Here is a 22,311-nt window from a genome sequence, read left to right as displayed (position 1 = left end):
GTCTTTTCCCATTGTTCCTCCCCTCAGTCAGAAGGAGCTGCTCTGTCTGCGTGCTGACATTGTGCAGGGCTGTGGGAGTGGAAACCTGTGTGCTCTGACTGTACTTGTGTTTGCACTGCAAACTGCCCACGTTCTCCCCTGCTGACCTGACACGGGCGCTGGCAGCAGGGAGAGCACAGCTGGAGCCCAGACGTGGGTGCGTCGACCTCCCTGCCTGACCCACAGCAAACACCAGCACTCCAGCCATGGCCAGTGTTTTGAGGGCTGCACAGGAGGTTCTGGGTGCAAAGCATCCCATGCCAGCGAGCTACTGGGCTGGTAACAGGATTACCTCCCACTATCTGTCTTATTCCCATCAAGCAGTTTGGGGGGATATTGTGTTTCTCACTGCTTTGATGCAAATCCCCTTTGTGTTGGAGAAACTGTCTTTCTGCTGTACAAAGGCTGTACAAGGGCAGCTTCAAGATCTTGACTGCAGCTGCACCTTAACTGTGTCTGTCATGAACTGTGTTCTCCAGAATTGCCCAAACTCTGTTATATGGTTTATTTTGTCCTGTCAGACAGACTGCAGTGCTCTGCCCAGCAACAGACCTGGAGCACATCTGTGGGCACTTTCTTTACTTTCTTTACTTTTTCTTTTCCTTCCCTGTTTCTGTCTGCACTGCTGCCTGTTCCTTCAGAAGCTTCTCGAGGGCCTGGTAAGGGCCAAGGAATCTGCGGACCATCGTGCCTTTCCACCAGGCCTGCACCTGGAAGTGAGAAAGAGAGGCCTCAGGGGAAATTTCTTGCTGGGGTACCTGGTACAGCTCAATGCCAGAGAGTCTTTCCTGTGCTCCCCAGACACAGGAGGGAACCTCCAGCCCACACAGCAGCCATCAGGCCTTCCTGGTTGCACTGGAAGCACCCACAGCTAGGGCAGGGCATCTGTGGCTGGTGGCAAGGGACAAGCAGAGGCACTGCCCCATGGCCCTCCCTGTGTCACCCATGCAGTGGAGCTGATGCAATGGGCACAGCCCCAGATCATTCCAAGAGACTGGCTTCTCCCCTTTGGCTCCCATCTCAAACCTGGAGCCAACTGCTGGCTCTGAGTCAGAAAGGGACAGGCTTTGTCCTTTGCTTGTGCCACCCCACACCAGCCAACTTTATGGGGCCGTTTTCTACCTGGACAAAGCCTGTGGCACAGATTATTAGCTCCCAGCTGCTGATGGAGCAGCATCACCTCAGCATTGCTCCCCTTTACCTTCAGGGCGCTCTTCAGCTCCAGGGCGTCCTGCTCTCGTTGTTTTTTTCTATCCTTCTTTTCTGTCCGGTCAGTGATGATGTTTTCCTCGAACATCAGGCACTGCAAGAGAGCACAGGGGTGGCAAAAGCCACATGACAAACACATCCCCTAAACTGCAGGGCCAGCCTTTGAGGCTTACTGTGCCCAGCCACTTGCCAGGGCAGGGCAGGGTTCACCTGTATCCTGGTGCAAGGATTCTTCTCCTCTGGCTGCCTACGTGTCTCATCCTTGCTACTCACTTCCCACAGCCCTGCCAGAACTGCTCAGGCCTGTGGGTCATGGGGTGGGTCCCCACTCTGTGCACCAGGGAGCTCCAGGGCAGCGCAGGGGTAATGTGTGACTGTGGACCTTCCTCCCCCACCTCCTTTGTTTGATCTTTCCTGAATGCAGATGGCAAATGTTGCTCATTACCACTGTCAGTCCTCAGGCACTTCGAGCTGCTGCCAAAGTGGAACCTCTCAAGGCCTGGGTGTAATTAACCCCTGATCCCGTGCTCTAAAATGGCTGTCTGATGGTGTCCCAGGCAACAGCTGGTGGTGGGGAGGACGTGTGGTCCCTCAGGCTGAGCAGCAGAGGATGTACAAACACACTTGGGACTCTGAGATGACAGTGCACAGAGTGAAAAATGAGCCCACAAGGAGGAAAACATCAAACCCAGTCCCATCATCTCAGACCCAGTGACGGTAAGGAATGATTACAAGTTAATTCCTTCTGGCTTTAAAACACACATTTTTCTAGACACTTCCCTCTGCCCTGTGCTGCTGTTCCACTGTGATCAGAGCCCAGTAGTTAACCAAGAACCCAGTGTGGGGCAGGAATGGTTCTAACTGGAACCAGCTCCCTGATAACAGCATTGTGCAGCTGGGAATGTGTGTGTCTGCGGGAAGGGATGAGCTGCCTTTTTCAGTTCCAGCCTGTCTTACCCTGATGTTGCTAGAAGGAGCTGGAAGAAGCAGATTTGTTCAGACTAAGGCAGCAAACTAAGGTGAGGTGTACTGATGGGATGGGACAGTGTCTTTGCCCCTCACAAGTGCTGTCAGTAGCTCTCTCAGTACTTGCTGGTATTTGAAAATAGCTGTAGGGGAAATATTATCATCCCTCCTTGATGTCACAGGTGGCAAATGGAAGATGACATCTCAGTCGCTGCCTTCCCAGGACCAGTGTTTATAATTGGACCCTGTGCCTCAAAGTTACTGATTTATTTTTTTCCCATGGTCCTGGTTCCTTATCTGAATGAGGGTAGGAAAAAGCCCGGTGCAGTTTTGCGTGGCTGAGCACTGAGATGCTGCTGATGTCTTACCTCCTTGGCAAATTTCTGCATTGTTTCCAAGTTCTCTGCCTTCAACGCTCTTAGGTCATCCAGTTCTACTTCTTTCGCGTCAGTGTCATTTTCATACTTCTGCATCCAGTATTCCAGCTTCTCTTCCACCTTCTGCATGGGGAGGAATTGGTGCTCAGCATGGTGCAAAGAGTGCACAGGTGAGAGGTTTGCTGCTATTACATGGCCTGCTCTCAGGAGGGTGGTGAGAGTCCTGTAAATGGTGCACGGTCAGTGTTTCTGGCTCATCTTGGAAGGATCAAGCCCCTAGGACAAAATTACTGGATACAGGATAAATTGCTGCTGGCCTGCAGGCCCCTCACTGGAGTTCACCACGGCAGCCACGGCACTGGACTGGGGATGAGGAGACTGGGTTGGGCTTTCAGGGGTGCATGAGGGATGGAGAAGCACTGGGGGTTAGTTTTGTACACAGTCAGTCCTGGTGAAGCAAGAGACAAGCAGAAGCCATTCTTCGTGTGTATATGGGGGGGAGTGTTTAAAAAACAATTTGTCAATGGGAAAGGTTTCATCCTCTGCCTGACTCCTTATCTGCTTTCTGGATTAAGCACCAGGAATAAGGTCCCAGGGGACAGCACTTCACGCTGTTTCAGGTTGTGAACTTGGCTTTGTCTCACTCGTGAATAGGGCAGGTGTTTCTGAAACAGTCACACAGATGACTTCCTGCCATTCACCAATGACTTCTCCATAGCAACAACTGTGATTGCTTCCATGGAAAAATAATCTGAGGAAAAGCATCAATCTTATTACGGCATCACAGCTGGACACACAAGGGAGATGGAGGGCACGGTCATCCTCCTCTCTGCGGGCCCCTGCAAAGCCACCAGCTGCTGTGTGAGCACTGAGGGGCTGTGCCTGGCTGTGTGCTGGAGGTCAGACAGGCTGCAGCTTGGGCTTGGACAGTCCCCTTGCTGTGAGCATTGATCAGAGCAAGGCTCTGGGGTACAGAGCAGTGTTTAATTGCTCACAAGATACAGCACTGGTTTGCACTCAAATTACATTTTTAAAAATGTATTATCTCCTATTAAATTTTGTACTGGCAGTGACATCAGGTACCCTGCAGAAGTACAGGTTTTCTTCCAGTTCTATCATTTATGAGAGGCTTTGCAATGTTAACACCACAGGGACATTCATGGTTGGTTACTGCTGAGAATGTGCACAATAGCTGTGGGTTAGCAACTCTCCAGCCCTGATTCTTCCTCAGATAAAGATAAGGCAAAACTGGTCTGGCAGTTTGTGTGGTTCCCCCCTCAGTGTCCCCTCTGTGCAGCCCTTGGGCAGTGGGTGCTCTTCCCCGAGGTGCTGGGAGCCCCAGATACTGCCAAGGAAGGTCTAAATAACATTCCAATCAGCCAAATACAACTACCTGAGGGAGGAAAAATTTGCGACACCCGAATAAACAATGCCAATTATTACATGAACACTAATTTTAAGGAAATGTACCGATGTGTAGCAGATCTCACTTCTGGGAGAGCTGGGTTAATTAAGACATGAGGATAAGTAATCATTCTAACTGCAGCAGCCATGAACCTGGTACATTTGTGGAGCAGTAACTGTTTTTCTTTAGGTATTAATTGATGATACAATGTTTATAGGTTGCTATTTTAAGCACTAGCTGGCAGTCACACATACCTGATACTGTTGCCTGAGGAAATTTTCTGTCTCTGTGTGGAGCTGAATCTCCTCATCAGTTTTGTTCTTCAAGTTCTGTGATCAGTGCAGACAGAAAATGTGAGAGTCAGTGTTAGTGTGTAACACACTGCTGCTGAAAGCCAAAATAGAGTGCTGGAGCTCTGTGTAGTCCACGGACATTTTTTCCAGTGACAAAATTAACTGAGGCAGTCCTTGCCCCTGGGCCATCCATGAAATAGGGACAATTAGATCAGATTTTGATCAGTCAAAAAAAGATGCTTGCAAAACCAAAACAGTTTTCTAGTCCAGTTCACCTTAGGTCCACAGGAGCAGCTCTGTCAGCACAGTCTGATGGGGGCAATGCTGGGAGCTCAGGCTGCCTGTGTGCTAAATACCCTTGTAACTACCCCTTTGGACATACTTGTGGGTCTGGTTTTCTGACAGTGGCATTATGTTAAGCATTCACTGTCTCCTGCAGCTACACCATCTGTGCTGTTGCTGTTTGCAGGACCATACAGAGAAGCAATGGAAAATATAAAGCTTTCTAACCTCGATGAGTTTCCAGATCCAGTTCAAACAGCTGTGGTGGTGACTATAATGGAGAACAGGAAGGGCATCTGGGGAGCAAGGGAGGACTCTGCCCTTTACTGACTGGAGATGCCTTCCAGTATGGGCCATGGGGAAGGGCTTACCTGGATTTCATTGTTCAGGGCATTCTCTTCCTTGCTGCATTTCCTCTGGGTTTGGTGGATCTGGAGGTCTGTGTCTTTCTTCATGTAGGAGCTTTCTGTGTCCAGTTTGGCCGTCTTCTCTTGGAGTTTGTCTTTGAGGCGATCAATGATCTTGTCTCGGTTCTAGTGGAGACAAAAGCAGCACAAAAGCAAGCCTGGAGACTGAAGTCAGAATGTTAAACTCAGAAGAGACAAGGCTATAGGCTTCACACTTTCCCTGAATGTTGCTCTATTTCAACCTCTGCTTCAAAGGTTAATTTGATTTGTAACTCATATAGATGGCAATAAACCCATCAGCAAGGAGTGATTACCTCTGGATACGGTGGAGTGATGAACAGAGTGGGATGAGAAGCCAGGCCTTCTGGTCCCTCGTGCAGATATGGATTCAGACATGTTTAGTATAAACATGAAAGAAGCCAAATAATTTTAGCCACTTAAAGCTAGGCTTTCCTTATACTAACTTCTTGGATTAGACCATCTCAGTGAGTGAGCATCTGTAAGAGGAAGATAATGGCTCAGCCCCACATAAGCCAAAGTCTGTTATCCTAAAGTAAACTTTATTCCTTGGATTCATTTTTTCTAGTTATGCAGCAACTATATAAACTCAAATTTAGGAACAGGTGCAAATTAATCCTGTCTTGCTTATATGTTTAAACAGTTATTTCTTGAAATCTTAACAGGTAGATGGTGCCCACTTTGTTACAAAAACATACACCCAGGGCAAGGAAGAAGTGTCAAGGAAAAGCTGACTATGAGCTCCCAGCCTCTCCCCATTCCTTGTTTTGTGATGGAGCTGAGCTTTCCCTTTCTATTTCTGCTCTCCAGAGCTCCCCCACAGGCAAGAATCCTGAGTGGTTTGTCCAGCTTTTGGAGTGTGCTCCGGAAGCAAAGCACACTTGCTTGATTTGGGATTGCTGTTTTGTTTACTCCTTTTTAATTAATTTCTTTCAGTAATAGATAAAAGTTCATCATTTCAGGGCTGGAACTTGGAAGAACCGCCTGTAAAATGAAAAACTCTAGACTTTTGTATTGAGAGTTAAGAAGGTCATCAAAGCAAAGCCTCCTGTGCAATTATGCAGGATCAACGTGAACACCTCTGGTTTGGCACCCAATTGCTCTGTCATAGACTTTCTCTTTGCTTTCCTGCCATGCTGTGATGGGTTTGATATTCATCAGCCAAACCTCACAGCTGAAGATAAAGATGAAATGCCAAAGTGCCGGCATTTAAACCTTTTGAAGCCCACATATCTTGTCTGTGAAGTACCTCACATTCCTTAGCTGTGTAAACATGGAAAAATGCCACAGGAAGAAGCCAGCTCAACAGTGCTGCCTTTGAAAGCCTCTGCAGCATGACTCATTTGGAAAAGGTTTCCTTATAAGAAGAGTTTGGAGCAGCTAAAAGGAAAGTCCTTACTTCTGCACTCCTTGTCTGACATAGTTAGGAAGAGTAAAGTACATTTATGAGGCTCATGACAACTGGGGCCCTTGGCTGATGGTGTTTTGGGGGTTCAAAGGTCAGGCGTTCTCATGCTTTTGAAGGTTTCCAACATCAGATACTATTTTACAGACATATCATCATATGACTGCAGACAGCTACAGACATGAGCTGTTTGTGCCCTATTAAGGCTTCTGGTAATGGCCTTTATTTTCCCTGGCATGGAATTTTGGTGGCTATTGGGAGGGGTTGTGTTCCCAGTCTGTAGACATGGGAGGTGAGTGTAACACTCTATTTTGAGATTGTCTTCCTGGGTCATGGTGTAATCGTGTCTACACTGAGGGGTTGGCAGAGAGAATGGGGAGATGCTAATGGAAAAAAAACAATGTTTTGTGGTGCTGAGCCTCTGGGAAGTCAAGTGCTGCTGATGTCAGTGTGTTAATCCTATCTGCCAAAGATCTGCAAACAGGCTAGAAAAGAAGGGTTCAGCCTAGGTTACAAAGCACTCAGAGATATGAGAAGAGCATGAACATTTCACCAGGTTATTTTCTTTCTCATTTCATATTTGAGTAAAGCAAAAAGTGCTTTTGATCCCAGCACCCCAGGCCTCAGCCGGGATGGGGGCCCATCTGCTCTGTTTGTTTTCCCTGTTGTATGGCATGTTTGTGGTTTGGATTTGGTCTGCGGTGTTGTAAAACGTCCTGGTTAGAGGTGGGGGAGTCTGGGGGCTTAGTTACACAACCCAAAGCAGATGGGAAGTGAAATGCAAAACCCCTCTGGAAGTGAAATGCAAAACCCCTCTGGTGGTTTACAGCAGCGTCTGCCTGGAGAGGGAGAGTCATCTGCAGGGATGAGGGCAGCTCCTGCTGCTGGGCCTGGCACTGCAGATCTGGGCACTTTCGGTGTTCGGCTGCAGGGAGTAAATGCTGCAGTGAATGCCCACAAGCTGTGGGCACCATCTGCAGAGGGTGCTGTTCCCTGAACTTCAGGGACAGGCACTGGGAAAATGAGTTAATATTTATTCGTTCTGGTTTATCATAGCAAAGGTCCCCACCAGGACACGGAACGCTTTCATAGCTGATGCAGTAAATCTCTGGGCTGCTTATTTGGGATGACTTCAGTGTTGAATCTGCCAAACCAAAGATGCAAAATCATTCCTTGTGTCCAAAACTATCAGAAAACTGTCAGAGACCAAGATCAAAACCCAGGAAATAGTTGTCAGGAGCCAGTCTGCTTCACAAGCAGGTAAACAAGCTGATTTTCTCTGATCTCTCAGTCACAGACATCAGCTCAGAGGCCTGTCTGTTGTCACCCAGTGCCCCAGGAGTCTGCCCCACAGATGCTGTTTGGCTGCAAAAACAACTGCACTTAGCTGGAGACATTATCTACACTCCTGTGTTTTCATTTACTTTGATTTATCTCTCTTGTAAGTGCCGCGAAGATCTCCCAGCTCTTCCACAGCAATTAGTGTTTACAGTCATTTGAAATACATCTGGTTACAAAAGTAGCCAATAGGAGTAAACAGTCTGAGGAATTCCCCAGCAGTCAGATGAACCTCCTGCGGCCAGCAGCACTCCCCGTGCTGCCATTTGGCAGGGGAAGGGGTGCTGTGCTCCGTGCCGGCAGCCCCGGTGGGGAGCCCTGCTGCCTCTGCCTTGCTCCCACACCCAGTGCCTCGGAGCTCAAGCCTCTCACTGGCAGCTGCAGCATCTCAGCTTGCAGAGCCTGGAGATATGCTTAGATCTGCACACCTGCTGCAGCCTGGACCCGCTCCCCCTGAAACCACAACGTGTGGCCCTACAGACGCTTCAGTGAGGCCACAGCCTGCATCTCTGTCCCAGCTCCAGAACATCCCCATGCTGCACACCTCCAAGGAATGTCAGGGCCCAAAGGACAGAGGGGCCGGCAGGTCACCCAGCTTCAACAGAACAGCTTCTGCAGCCCTCTGCCAGCTCACGTACCATCCCAGCAACTGTAGGAGAGAGCTGGTGAGAGGCAGCTGCAGAGAGAGCAGGACCTCTTGGCAGCAGCACTCCTGTGGAAAGTCGTGCCCCTCTGGAGCCAGGTTTGGATCTGGTGCACCAGCTCTGGGTCCTGCTGCACTCCCTGGGACTCTGCCAGCAGTGGAATGAAGTCATGCAGAAGCTCAGGACCATCACAAACCTTGTGCCTTCTACTGTAATCACCTGGTGCATTTCTCCAGTAGAAACATGCACCAGTGGCTGTGTATATATGTTTAATACATTCCCTAGAACACTCCATTGATGCATTTCCTGGGAGAGGAAAAGGGAAGAAACATGATGGATTTTAGTCACACTACTAAAAGCACGACCAGGTGGGGCACTGATACAGTGGAGTTGGATGTGTTATGACAGCCCACACAGAATTGAAGTTATGGACCTGTTTTCACTGGTACCGTGGTGCGATGGCTTGGATTCCTGTCTGGTTGGTAGCTGCAATATTTACTGCCTGTTACACCACACTTGCACACATGTATGGCACGAGTGTACACAAAACCTGCAGGACATAAAAAGTCTTTGGGCAAAGAACAGTGCAGGAATGCTAAAGTTTACATTCCTAAATTTTTATGTTAAGGTGTATAATTCTATGTATTAATTTGTTTCAAAACCTGTACAGACTGCCATCACTTGTCCAGGAAACCCAAGAAAGTGAGTATTTTTATACAACCTAGAAAATGAACACTGCAGCAGCAAACAGAGCCCTGCAGCCAAACCTGAGCTACCGGTGCTGCTCCTGCACGGAGGGGTAAGAGCAAAACCAGACAGATCATTTCAGCTCCTTTACAGATGTCAGTGCTTTCCAAGAGGAAAGAAAACAAAACAAGAACATTTACGTTTGATTTGTGTTCCATTAGAAAGAAAAATGAGCTGAGCAGGCTAATAAAGTATTAATTAGCATCTCATTAAGAAGTAGCAAGAATGAGAATACATATACACAGGAAACATGAGTGAAGCAAAGGCCGTGTTTTTCTGGTTCCAAGATTAGATTTGCTTGCTTTTGTTTTCTCATCCACTAGGCTGGAGACAACCATGTTAGGCTTTTGTCTACAGGTCTATGCATTATTATTGTTGTTCAAAGTACTCCAAAATCAGCAAGCTGTATTTTTGTTTTTAATTTGTTGGCAAGGTGACAAATCATGCAAGTGTCTGTAAAACTGCCTACGGGAAAATCCCATATGAAGCAAATAGAAATTACTCTCCCTTGGGAGACGCAGTGAGACACCATTATTTTTGGCACGGGAGGAAAGCAGTACTTGAAAGTAGTCTTGTCTTTGATTTGTTACCAAAGCCGAAACTATAAGGAAGCCCAGAAAAGGACTTCTAAGATTAAAATATTAAATACCAGATGAGTGCAGATCCCACTTGATGAGGCAAAACCCAAGAACTGATTAGCACGGAAGGGACAAGGAGAAGCACGTTCTTATGACTGCAAGAGGTAGAAGAGGTGCAGGTCAGGACACAGAGAAGTGCCCCTTCTCTGCACAGTGCCAGGACATTGCTGCTGGTGCGAGGTGGGATGGTTACAGCCCCCCACATACCAGACCTTGGGAAGGCATTAAACCAGAACTGGGTACATATACTGTATACACAGACGTGGTGAGGTTTGAGGAGCACTACACAGAAGGAGAACTCCCTCATTGCATTCACTAGCTTGGGGAGTGGGAGAACAGAAACTTCTCAGGAGCCATCAGAGCCTGACTAAGAAGGGACAATGTGCAGAAGCAAAAAGATCCATCATTTTTTTACAACCATCCTGTATTTACAATTAAACTTTCCACTGCATATGCATCCAGGCTGCCAACACAAAACCTTCATGTTCTACAAACCAAACTTCACCGGCATGTCAGTGGCTTAAAATTCCTCTGTGTAGTCAACTATATCCTGGCTTGATTACTGTCTATGCTATTGTCCAAAGACAAAATTCAGTGATACCAGTTCTTTCCTCAGATGCCCTTGCTGTCCTCTTGCTCACTACTGAACAAAGTGTCAGATTCTTGTTCCTTCCTCCAGCCCCTGTACAGCCCTGACCCTTTCGCTCATTTGCTATCACACACTGTCTCCTGCCCTAGCAGGGCCATGTTGCATGAGCATCAAGTCTGAGCTGTCTGGTGAGCATTACAGTGACCAGTGATAAGCCACTGAATTGATCTGCACTTGTGTAGCAAGTCTGACGTTTCCAGAATGCCCCAGATTTACTGCTCGTGCACACACTATTTGCGTGATGCAGACAGAAGGGCTGAAGCTTTCCAGAAAGATCAAGTTGACAGCATATGTGCAATAACATTGATCTGCCCTTGTGTAGGCATGTTTGGGATTTTCTAATGTCTGGAAGCCTAGAAAAATACTATAATGGCATTTTTCCCAGACAAAAATGTAGGTAGAAAAATGACCTGCCCCTATACAAAGTGTCTCTCTTTCTCATTCCTTCTTTGTCACATTTTCTTCTGTGCCAGATGATCCACATGAGTATGAGAGAACCTTAGATACTGCTATCTGCAGATAACCTTTTTCTCACTGATTGCAGGTATCTGTGCTTTGCCACTCCCAGCTGTGTTCTTAGGATATTCCAATTTGATCGTGATGATTATGAGCATTTTGAGCTCCCATTTGAAAACCTCTGGACACTGCTCTCAAAGTCATTAGTGGGCTAATTCCAAATACAAATCCTTATTGCATTTATTCTACTTCTGTATTCCTAAATGATGGATCATTCTGGATGCCACAGGTCCTCCCTGAGTACTAGATCCTGGGCAGTAGAGTCCAGCTTGCTAACAGGCTTCCCCCCTGGCACAATGCCCAGTGCTAAGTGCTCTCACCTGAAGGTCTTTTGCAGTTTGTCTCTTGACATCTTGCAGCTGTTTCTGGAGTGACTTTATCTCCTTCTTTCCTTCCTCCTCCCTGAAGTGGGAAAATACAATCACTTCAATGTATCAAAAAAGACAAGAGCTGTTTACCTAGAAAGGGAACTTCCTGTCTCCTGAAACATTGTGGAAAGATAAACAGAAACTTCTCACCAAAACTACTGACTTGTTCAGTAAATCCTGAAAGAAGAGGTGCACAAAGGGAGCAAGGCGGATGGGGATGAAAGGGAGAATGAGCCAAAAAACCAGGGGATGCTCTTGTTAAAAGCCTGGAGTGGACTTAAGGATGATGCAATTCCTATAGCAGAAAGGGAAGATGCCTGTCATTGAGTCACAGTTTCTACATTTCAGTAGATTCTGATTCTGTGCAGAAGTGTGTCTGAGCAGCAGAGTGCCAGCTTGTGTGTCATTATATGTATGGAGAATGTTTTTTTCATATTAGACTTAAAATCTTCCGAAAAACACTGTCTTAGGTTCTGAGATCTGTGAAGGGATCTAAGTGAAGGCCAAAAGCTGGAGAGGTCCATCTGTCTAAAACAAAGCAGATGCAGTAATGTTTTAGGTGATATTATCTTATTTCAGTCAGAGCACTTATCTAAGCTTTTATGCTCCTGATTTGATTTAAAACCAGTAAATACTACAGTTGGCACCTGAGACTTTGTATCCTATCCCAACCTTACAATCACACATGCATTTAATTTTCTGAGTCCTTAGCTAGTTTGACTGTGATGAACAAAAGCTCCTGATAAGGAGTCCCAGTGTCACTGAAGACGCCTTTCATAGTGTATTCACACAAAACCAGGCAAGTATTTATTATCTTGAAAGACAGATCAAGTTCGTTCCATGAAAAGAATGTACAGAAGAACAGAGTGGCTAGACATGATTCACAGAATGGAATAAAAAGCATTATGTACTTTCTCATTATAATCTGTCTGCTCCTTTCTGCCCTCCAGTAGTGGATAGTTATTCCACAACCAATTGCTACTCTCATTTTTGCTTTTTGTCCCTTCCATGGATAAACAATAAATCCTTTGGTTTTAGACAGTGGAAGAGTTGGGTTTCGTGCTTGAAATCACACATTCCACTGGAAGCTGGGGATTTGCCCTGGAGGCAGACCCCTGAGCCACCGCAGGAGCCGTTCCAGTAGGTTGGACTCATGACAAATCATGACTTAGAGCAGCTTTGCTGTGCACCCTAAATGATGGGCCTGAGCTGCTACACAGAGCAAAGTAGCTTTAAAGTGGTCAAATGCTTGTCTGATGACTGTGATTCTCTCTGACAGTCTTGGGGTTGAACCAGAGTTCTGCATGCTAAAAAAACTCCAAGAAATTTGAGGTAAGGAACCACCAGTGCTGAGATGATAACAAACCTGTACCCTGAAAGATTTGGGACAGAAGAGGATCTACAGTGCAGTGGCTGGTGGATTAGCCTTGAGTAAGACAATTCCTCTGTCACCATCTGTGCTGAACCCTCACTGCTGCTGGGAAAGGGGAGCCAATTAGCATATGGGTCAGAGCGGATTCTCCTGGGCATCAGACAACCTAAAGGCCATATGTTGCTGGCCCTGGTTTGAACAGATTCTCTGCTGCTCTGGCTTTCACTGGGGACAGGAGTTAAAGATCAGGGAGCTCCTACATCACATTATGTTTTAATTGAAATGAGACAGCATTTGCATTAATGCAGACACTGATGTGTCCACTGTGGTTAAAGCTCAGGCGATTCCTAGCTCAGATCAGTATCAGAACCATTCACTAATTGTTTCTGAAGGGAAAAGAATTGCAGTTTGTAAAGCAAGCAGAACAATTCAAGTTGAAAAAGTAGAATCTCTTCTGTATTTTGGTTTTATTGGGTCTTCTTCCTTTTCAGCATGTACCGAGTGGGAATGGGTTTGGCTTTCAGCAGTTAAGCAGAGAAGAACTGAACACAACACTGACCTGATGAGGACATCATAATACTTGCTCTTTTCTTCCTTCTCTCTCTCATTAGCTTCTGTTAGGCTGTTAAATATTCCCGATTCCTGCATCTTTTTCATAGTGACAGCAATTACATCACTTGCATACTGCCTGCCAGGAACAAAAGGAACACAACAGTACTTTACAGGTGTTGGTACTACAGTGTCTGGCACCTTTATCCATTACTGTTTATAGATAAAGGTGAGGAAATAAAAGATCCCTTTTCTGTTCTTACATCCTACCAAACCCAGGAGTGCTTCTCCCATGGTATCTGCTTCTTGTACATCTGAAAAACTCTGTATTAGGAGTTGGTTGAAGTTTATCATTTAAAAATGCTGGCTGTGCTGCCATAAGGAAGGAGGCTGCTGGCCTGCAGTTGTGGTGACAGATAGGTGGATCCTGGAAAATGAGACCTGGGGATGCAAGTAAGTGTGTCTGTGGGGGGATATCTGGATGCCAAAATATTCCAGTACAGCCCTAAACTGATCTTAACAAATAACATGGGCTTGTCCAGTTTATTGAAGGTTATGGTGCATATGGCATTTATATTTTGGCAGCTCCCCCGTCTGTCTTTTAAACCAAAGGCTGCTGGTATTTCTGTAAATCAAGACACTGGATTAGGTGCAGGAATAAAGTTTGTTTTAAAAAAGAAAGAAAATATTTAGTCTTATCTGCTCTATAAAGGAGAATGGCTCTAACTGCCACAGAAACTCTGTGTGCCCTGCAGAATGAGTTCAGAAGAAAGCTCAGATCCCACTTTGCCTGTGGGATCTGCTAAGGGAACCTGACTCCAGGTACCAGAACATCAGCACTGATTAGTGTCTGGCATGAATTCCACCCAAGCAACCATTATCAACTGGGTAATGTTTTGCAGCTCCATTCAAAATAAACTACTGGTCATTATGGGGCATCCAGAGACAAGCAATGGCCAGAACCGAATGGCCTATGAACCTCAATCCCACTGTTATCCTTAGAGGAACTTCTGGACCAAGACTGAAGCACTCTGACAGTGGGAGAGTGGGGTGCATGTATTTTTGCTTTCAAGAAATAGACTGAGAACTTAACACCTGAGCATCCTCCACAGGTGCCTCACTCACCTGTCAGCCTCAATTTTTCTGAGCTTCTCTGCAGTCACAGTGCTGTGTTTCCTGTCCCTTTTGGGAGGCTGATGGGTGCTTTTCCCATCTTCAGTTTTCCCCATCTGCTGCTTGGGTTCAGTGTTTTTCAGGGCCATGGAGGTAACTGTTTCCTCACTCTCTTGCCTTGCTGACATAAGCTCTGGGTCATTAATGTCCGGCTCCTTCTGGGTCTCTATAATTTCTTTCATTTCCTGGATGCCAGTCTAAAAGGGAAGAAGAGACCTGCTTGCACACTGAGCAGTAGAAATAAACCCTCTGCAACATTATGTGAGAAGAAGAAAGATTAATAATAAACTAGAATAAAGCTTTACTAAGAGCAGTTGATAGTGCCTGTTAGAATCTGCAAAGAGTGGAAGAGCAGAAACATTTATGTTGCTTAGCTTTGAGCACACAGTGTAGCTAATTGATGTTTATGGGCCCAAAAGCCCTAAAGTGACAGGACTAGAGGAAGCCTCAAGAGGTGAATTCATCTGCTCCAAGAGATGCTGGTTCAGACTATGTCATTCCTGACATGTCCTTAATGGCCTCCAGCAATGGACTACACACCCTCCTGCCAGTGCCAGCACCTCTCAACAATCTTTACCGTAAGAAAGTTTTTTCTTCTCAGCAGCAGCTGAGCCCCTGGCTTGTCGTCCTGGTCTCTGTAGGCACAGAGAACAAATCATTGCCTCCTTTTTTTGCAGCAGCTTTTATGCACTGGAAGACTGTTAGCCTGTTTCCCCTCTGCCTTCTTTCCATCTTAGACATTTCCCACTGCCTGTCACCACGACCTTTGCCTACAGTATCAGTGTTATAACTAGAGCCATGTGGAAATAAAAGCGACAGACATCAGCTATCTGCTTAGCAGGTTTTTTGAGAGAGTGACAGCAGAGGAAGTGTAGCATGAATTCAAAAATGAAATTCAAAATATTGGCAGCTCTTTCTGCATGGAAAGTTATCTTGTGGACGTGTACACTTTTATTAATAAAAGGCAAAGGCCCAGAAAAAGCAAAATGAAAAATTATAAAATCAGCTAAGCTTTTGCTTCCAGGAATTTCTCTGCTTTATGTGCTATGGGTGAGAATGCAGGTGTGTACTCTGGGACACTAAAAGAGAAATTTTTCTTGCCTGCCTACTGACACCTCTGTGGCTGAATACTTCCTAGCAGCAGTGCTGACACCAGCTAACACAGTCACTGCCAACCCCATCCCCGTCCACAGCTGCCTGCTCCCCACCCTGGATGCATTGGGAAATGGATAAAGAGCTCACTGTGATGAAACATTTTCCAGCAAAAAGGAGAAAAAAAAAAAGGTTATTTTTGGCAGCACCAGTTCTCAGTCCAGATTCTTCAACAACCACACACACACATTTGTGCCAATAGAGTGCAGAGAGGGCAGAGTAAAAACAAGTGGTCAGGGCAGCAGCTGTGGATGCCAGGAGTACTTCCAAAAAGTTACTTGTCAAGTGAGGCTCCATTAGTGGTCTGTGAGGGTACTGCAAAGGGCTGCTTCCTTATCAATGTCTTGGACAACTCTGGATGGGATGGATCAGCCTCTGTCAGCACCTGACTCCTCACTGACTACAGAAGGAGGCTAAGTGACTACATGCTTAATTTTTGGACAGTTAAATTTACATTAAATGAATCACATGCAAAATATACTCAGAGCAATGAAAATTATGTAGCTAATTAGTAAAAAAAGGTTAAATAGCTGGCTGGTGATGGCTGTACTTCAGAAAGAACTAATTTTGGCAAACAAACTGCTTTAATATCATGTAGATTTTATGAGTATTCTGACAGATGCTTTTTAATGTCTGGGAAAATTCAAGACAGGCAATAACTGGATTGTCTGTAAACAGTGGGGACTTACACATGACCAAATAACTATGTAAGAGCAAGAAGTTTGTAAACTGCCTGTGTTACCATCTCCTAACAGAATTTTGTCAGTTGCCCAAAATTCAGCAAATAGAAAGGCTGCCTCCCTCTGGGGGATGCACTGTGTGAAGCAGTGTACAAGAGCATCTAATTTGGTAAAATCAGTGAGGTGCTGGCCAACACTGTGATTAATCCTCTTAGAAATGTCATCAACTGACATTTAGATGTCAGTCTTTAAAAATGCCATTGATTTGTTTGACTGACAGAGCTCCAGGGTGCTTTGGAAATACAGGTCTTCTACAAATACAATGAAAACAGGCAAGTGGAAACTGAGAAACAGGGAGGAATAACAAATTACAGAGCACCAAAGTTAGCAAGTCGCTTCCCTAAGCCATTTTCTTGTTTCTAAATTGTTTCCTTCTCGATTTGTTTTGGCATCTTTAAGAGCAGAAGTAAGGCTTATTATCTGGGATAAAGTTGTGTACTAAGCAGTGACTTGGTAAAAATGAGCATCTGTGATTGAAAAGTGAAGGTATTTTCTCTATAATTTAAGTGTACCTTCAGTAGGTCTATCAGCCTGAATCTGTGTGTCTGAAGAACTCCTACTGTCCCAGAGAAACGCTCTTTTTCTGTGTTTTGCTGCTGGCACATAAGAGGTTTCCCACTAGCTCAGAGAGGGAGAAGCATCCTCTGCGAACAGATGACGCCGGCTCATAGGAGTCTTTAAGGGGAGGAGTGCCCTCTATGGCACAGTCTGAGCATCGTTCCCGCCCTGAAATTCCTGTAACTCCGGCTGCTGCTGCTCTGCGATGGGTTTTTCGAAAAGGTAGTATGGCAAGGAAACACGTGAAAGACATGTTTATTTGTGTTCCTCTGGCATCCTTAACTGGTACATTAGACAGAGTGAACATCGTTAGATGTGAAAACTCGGATCCCAGTTTTTATTTCCGTCCTGGTCTCACACTTTTTTCTTGAGTTCATCTTAAAAAAGTTTCAAACCTGCTAAAACTGGAAACAGCCTGCTATATCACTTAAAATATATGACTGCAGAACTTAGAACCAGTTACCCCTCAGGATGGTCCCATCCTGTTTCCTATGTCTAACAGCCACCAGAAACATCACAACACCTTCCCCCACAGCAACAAACCTCTGCCTGAGCACTAGGCCTTCTCTCTTCATATCTCTGCCCAAACCCTCTTAGTTGCAATACCTATTAGAAATCAACTAATAATTAGTGATCACTGAGAAAGGGTAGTTACTAATATATTTTGAAGTGCATCTTTCTTAATGCATTGTCTGTGGGAACAAAAGGAACTTTATCATGGACTTAGAGAGGAACAGAATTACCCTGGGTTTGAGTACTTTCAAACCTTCTATTCATTTCTACTTTTAAAATAGCTGTGCATCTCCATAAGAACCTACATATGTTTTGCTTCCTTTTCCCTAATCCTTTGCTAGTCATCTAACCACCAAGATTTTAAAATTATTAGCCCAGGAAATCCATTACAGGTCAGTAGGGTCCTCTGCAAAGTCTTGACAAAGGCTTCTCAGTGGTGCTGCGGTATAAGCATTAAAATTGGTCATCTGTGCACTTTTATTGTGTTTCTCCACCCAGGGGTCATGGATCTTTCACAGAAAAAATACTTGAACTGATTTTTAAAAAATGCTGGTAAAAGCCAAGAAAAAAAAAGATATATATTTTTTTAAGCAGTGTGGATATAGGCACATACATGGCTGAGGTCTGTCTTGTCCTCGTCTGAAATTGGCATGATATACCCAAGAATTTCAAGCTGATCGACACAGTTCTCCAGCACAGCAGCAAACAGCAGAGCTTCCAGATGAGTGACTTTTTCCATTTGTTTAGTCTCCGTGTCCTTGCCAGGAGGAACAAAGATAAAAGATACCCATCAGAAAAACACTATGGTGTTAGTAATGTTGGTAACAGTAGTTTAAACTAAAGGTAGACACGAAATAGCTTTATTTGCAGCCTTACATATACTTCCCTGGCTTTGTTTATAGCCTTGCATACACTGTTTATAAGAGGAGCTGTGCTCTGCTAATGGCTGCATTCAGGGACAGTGGGAATGTTTAGCTTTCACAAAACAAAGAGGTCCTGGTCCCTCCTACGGCAGATCTGGGTGGACAGGCTGGGGAGGGAATGGATATAGGGGGCACAAAGTGAGTGGGGTGCCTCATCCTTCACTTCAAGAGGGAGCAGTGTTTCATAGTGGACTTTGGGAAACAACAGAATGAAGGTGCCTTTTTTGAAAGGAAAAAATTAACTGACGTCTTATAAAATCACAGACCGTGAACCTTCATGGCTTAATCATTCCTCGTTACTTACTGTGTAGCCTTCACAATTCTATGATCCCAGTCCCCTCAGCAGGAAGTGTTACCACCTTAAGATGCTGAAAGTCAAACAAGAAGCAATTCTTGGACTAAATAAACTATCTTTAACATTCTGTGTTATTTCACTTTAAATTGCTCTTCAAACATGGAACTACTCTGACATACACTTTAAGCACCCCTTTGCCTTGCTTACAGGTGGAATATTGTGAAAGCACATTGAGGGAAAGGTGGAAATTTGCTATTAAAAGATACCTAAGAAAACACATGCACAATAATGGAGAAATTATCTGAGAATTACAATGTTTTAATAAGCCATTGGACAATACCTCCAAAGCCTGCACGTACAAACCAGATATTTATTGTATAACGTGTAGCACAACTGGAGTCTGTGATGGCTGAGATCCTGAGTGGCATTGCAATTGGAAGCATCAACATCCACTAACAAAACCTTCATTTGGCTGCTGTACCTACAAGTGGGTTTGTGCCATCTGTAAAACCCTTGAATAAACATATTCTAGGCCTGCAGAATATTACAGTCCAATCTGTAAGTGTGCCAAGGAAATACATCAGACAGTGCCTGTTAGCATAAGACATGGCCATAATTCTATGAAAATTAGAGGTTTGGATGCAGTTGTGCTCTGGATCACTGGAAGTCAGTGATATTTCATAAGCAAGTGTTTAAAAAAATGCATACTTGCTATAACCTCTCTGAAGCTGTTATCATTTGTCCTGATACTTTTTTGTTGTTTTTGTTGAAGAAAATATATCAATTTCCAGTTGGAACATGAAGTTAATTTCATGTGTTCAGGAAAAAAGGGCCATTTCTCAGTTCAGGTTTATTTGATGTCTGTTAGTACAGAATAGGTGAAACAAAAATAACTTCGATTTTACATATTTGTTTCCTGGTGTCCCTCTGTTGCAGTAAGTTGTTTAATGCAACATGTGTTGAAATGTGCTGTCCTTTGTAACAGGACACAGCTCTCCTTGTGGAAAAGATTACAGCTGGAAAGTGTGCCAGGGGCACTGACTGGGATTGCTCTCTGTAAAGACATAGGAAGAGCAGATACCAGGGAGACACAGAGGTATTTAAGTTAAAGGATAATACTGGCCCAGGGTCAAAGGAGTGTAATTTCCCCTAAGCCAAGCAATTATGATAAGGTTTCTAACTTCTGGATGGATGAAGATATGGAACAGCCTTTCAGACAAAGTAATGGTAGGGGCACCCTGATTTATTTCAAGAAGCTGCTTAAATCATGGCAGGAAAAGAATCATGGCAGGAAAAGATAACAGCCAAGCAGTGATTCTGAACATTGTATTCAATGTCCTCCTTGTATTATTTATACCCACTTACCTAATATAATCCCACTGTGAGGGCTTTTGATGACAAAGATGGAACTGATTTCATCCCTTTGCTTCTGAGATTTTTTTCCTCTCCTTTATCTTAATTTAAAAAAAAGAAAAGTAACATATTGAGATAGGAATCCGATAATAGCATTAACAAATAAATAGCAAATAATCTGTATAATAAACTAAACCCATCACTTTTCCTTTCTTTTCAACCTTGGAAACAATGATAGAAGTGGAGATGCAGAAATTAAGTATTTTTACATCAAGAAAGTCAGACAGTGTCTTTTTCCAGTTCACAGGCACTAATAAAATATTTTTAAATGTTTTACTCATTTTTGTCTTTTTCAGAAATCTAAGATCCATGTTTTGAGTCTAAACAACATGAGAATAATCTATTACATGTGCAGTCCTAATGCTAAAAATATGATGAAAAAAGATGTGTTGGGAGATAGCCGTGACAGATGATTATGGCAGCATTTTTGAAAGAAAAAAAATGCAGCTCTCATAGGAAAAAGTGACCTATTTGGAAACAAAGGAGGATGCAACAGCTTTTCCTCTTTCTCATCAGCAGCTTCTGCCCAAGAGAGAATTAACTGGAATGTTTCTCTAAAGCCTTTGCTCCTCCTGTACATCTCCTCTTATATCCCTATCCTCACTCAGGAGATCCACATGCCAAGCCAGTAGGCTCTGGGCTTATACTGACTTGGAAGTAAGAGGGAAACCACTGTCTGGGGCATTAGGAAACACTACAAACAGGAGCTGCTTGCTCTGGATTTCAGTGTCAATGCAGTGCCCACAGACCCTCCCGATGCAGCCACTGGCACTGCCCTTCATTGCTGTGTTTGCTGAACTCCCTCATTAAACTCTATTAATAATAATTAAAAAAAAAAAAAGTATGTGAAGGATTCAGCTTCCCCCAGGAGTTTTGGTTGACATTCTTTCCCTGATGATATAAAGGGAAAGGAAAACAAATCAAGAAATAATTTTTAAAACAACTGTATAAAAAGGCTTGGCCCCCTGTTCCTTTGGGGATTGCAACTCCCCCTGCTGTGTGAGAGCCCTGGATGTTCATTTCTCCCACCCTGCTGCCCGATACATGAAAATGGCTTCAAAGGCAGCATTTTGTGCAGCATCCCTTTGAGTCAGCTAAAGAGATTCTGGTGAATTCCAGTGAGAAAATGTATAGCTGAGGATGTCACATCTCCTTTTGCTCTCTTTGGCAAGTGATTGGCATGGAGAGGTGCTGAACATCCACCACAGCAGCAATGCACCAGAAATCACAAATAGCTTCATTTTTACAAAAAAAAAAAAAATGGCCTTAAAAAACTCTGCCTCTGGCTACGAATGTTAGAATGGAAGGCGCTCATTTGAAAAAAAAAAAGGCGAAGGGGAAGGGGAAAGGGAAACCTTGAAAAGCTGAAGTAATCTTGGTTTTGGCTTAGTGGTGCAATTTAGGTTTCATCCTGACTGTGGAGAAAGACTCCCTCAGAGCTGCTGTGCTCTGAGGCTGTACCAGTGAGAACCCAGGAGAGCCCAGGAAGGAAAGATGTGGTACTACTTTCAGCCGTATGTCCCAAATGAGACTAAAACTATGTGGGATAGGAAAATATAAGATTTAGGGAGCATTTACTGGCTCTGGCATCTCTACTGCTGGAAAACAGTGTTTTCACAGGCACTGTATTCTCCTCAAAGCAGGGACTGTGTCCTTTCTCTGTAGAGGCTCCATGCTCGTATTTTATACTGTTAACTGCGTAGATGACTGAGTGTTGCTTTGCTTTCTACCTCTTCCTTAAAGTAGAAGTCAACAGACAATTTGGAAAGTTCATTATATTCCATCACTTCTCTGCTCCTACTTTCTAACAGTTTAATCTCTCTAAGGAAAAACTCTGCATCTACATGTTTACAAGGCATCGAGAGCTTCTACACTTGCCCAGCAAAGTACAGATAGATTTAACTCTCCTCCTGGATGGGGATTTAATTCCTCACTCCAACTCCTCAGTTAATTAATCCCTCAGGTTCAAGCTCTCCAAGCCCAGCTGGTGACAAGATGTCAGTAGATTTTCCTCGAGATCCATGTTTTCATAAAAGCATTCTGAGCACACATTCCAAAGCACTCGGGAACAAAGTGACAGTGAAAGCCCGGCCAGCCAGGGCACATCTCCTATTGGAGGAAGTTCCTAAATCACCTAAAGCGGTCTGAAAATGCACCTGAATGTGTGGCAATGTCATACAGGGAAGTGAGAGGAATCGGGAGGGAATGACTCTGATGTGAGGAAATGGTGACTACGTGCTGCCAGCTGTTCTTATCTAGAAAACACAGGGATGTAAGACTTCATTACAGGGATTTCAGTGTAGAAACGTGTTTTCTGTCACT

At 44.5% G+C, this 22,311-nt stretch overlaps 1 protein-coding gene across 1 annotated transcript; it reads right to left on the bottom strand.

Moving 5' to 3' along the window:
- Positions 1–499: 499 nt before the first annotated feature.
- On the bottom strand, positions 500–20,034 carry IQCG (IQ motif containing G). Its single transcript, XM_029960756.1, has 10 exons — positions 19,942–20,034; positions 17,972–18,115; positions 14,348–14,592; positions 13,233–13,361; positions 11,254–11,335; positions 4,943–5,104; positions 4,251–4,325; positions 2,583–2,714; positions 1,241–1,342; positions 500–749 (listed from the first exon to the last, which is right to left on the bottom strand). Exons 2-10 carry the CDS (start codon positions 18,095–18,097, stop codon positions 627–629), a joined length of 1,176 nt encoding a protein of 391 aa, XP_029816616.1. The 5' UTR covers positions 18,098–18,115; positions 19,942–20,034; the 3' UTR covers positions 500–626.
- Positions 20,035–22,311: the final 2,277 nt, after the last annotated feature.

Source organism: Manacus vitellinus, unplaced genomic scaffold (genome assembly GCF_001715985.3).
Source record: "Manacus vitellinus isolate BGI_N305 unplaced genomic scaffold, ASM171598v3 scaffold_29_pilon, whole genome shotgun sequence".
NCBI classification, from domain to species: domain Eukaryota; kingdom Metazoa; phylum Chordata; class Aves; order Passeriformes; family Pipridae; genus Manacus; species Manacus vitellinus.
This window is presented reverse-complemented; position numbering and strand designations above follow the sequence as displayed.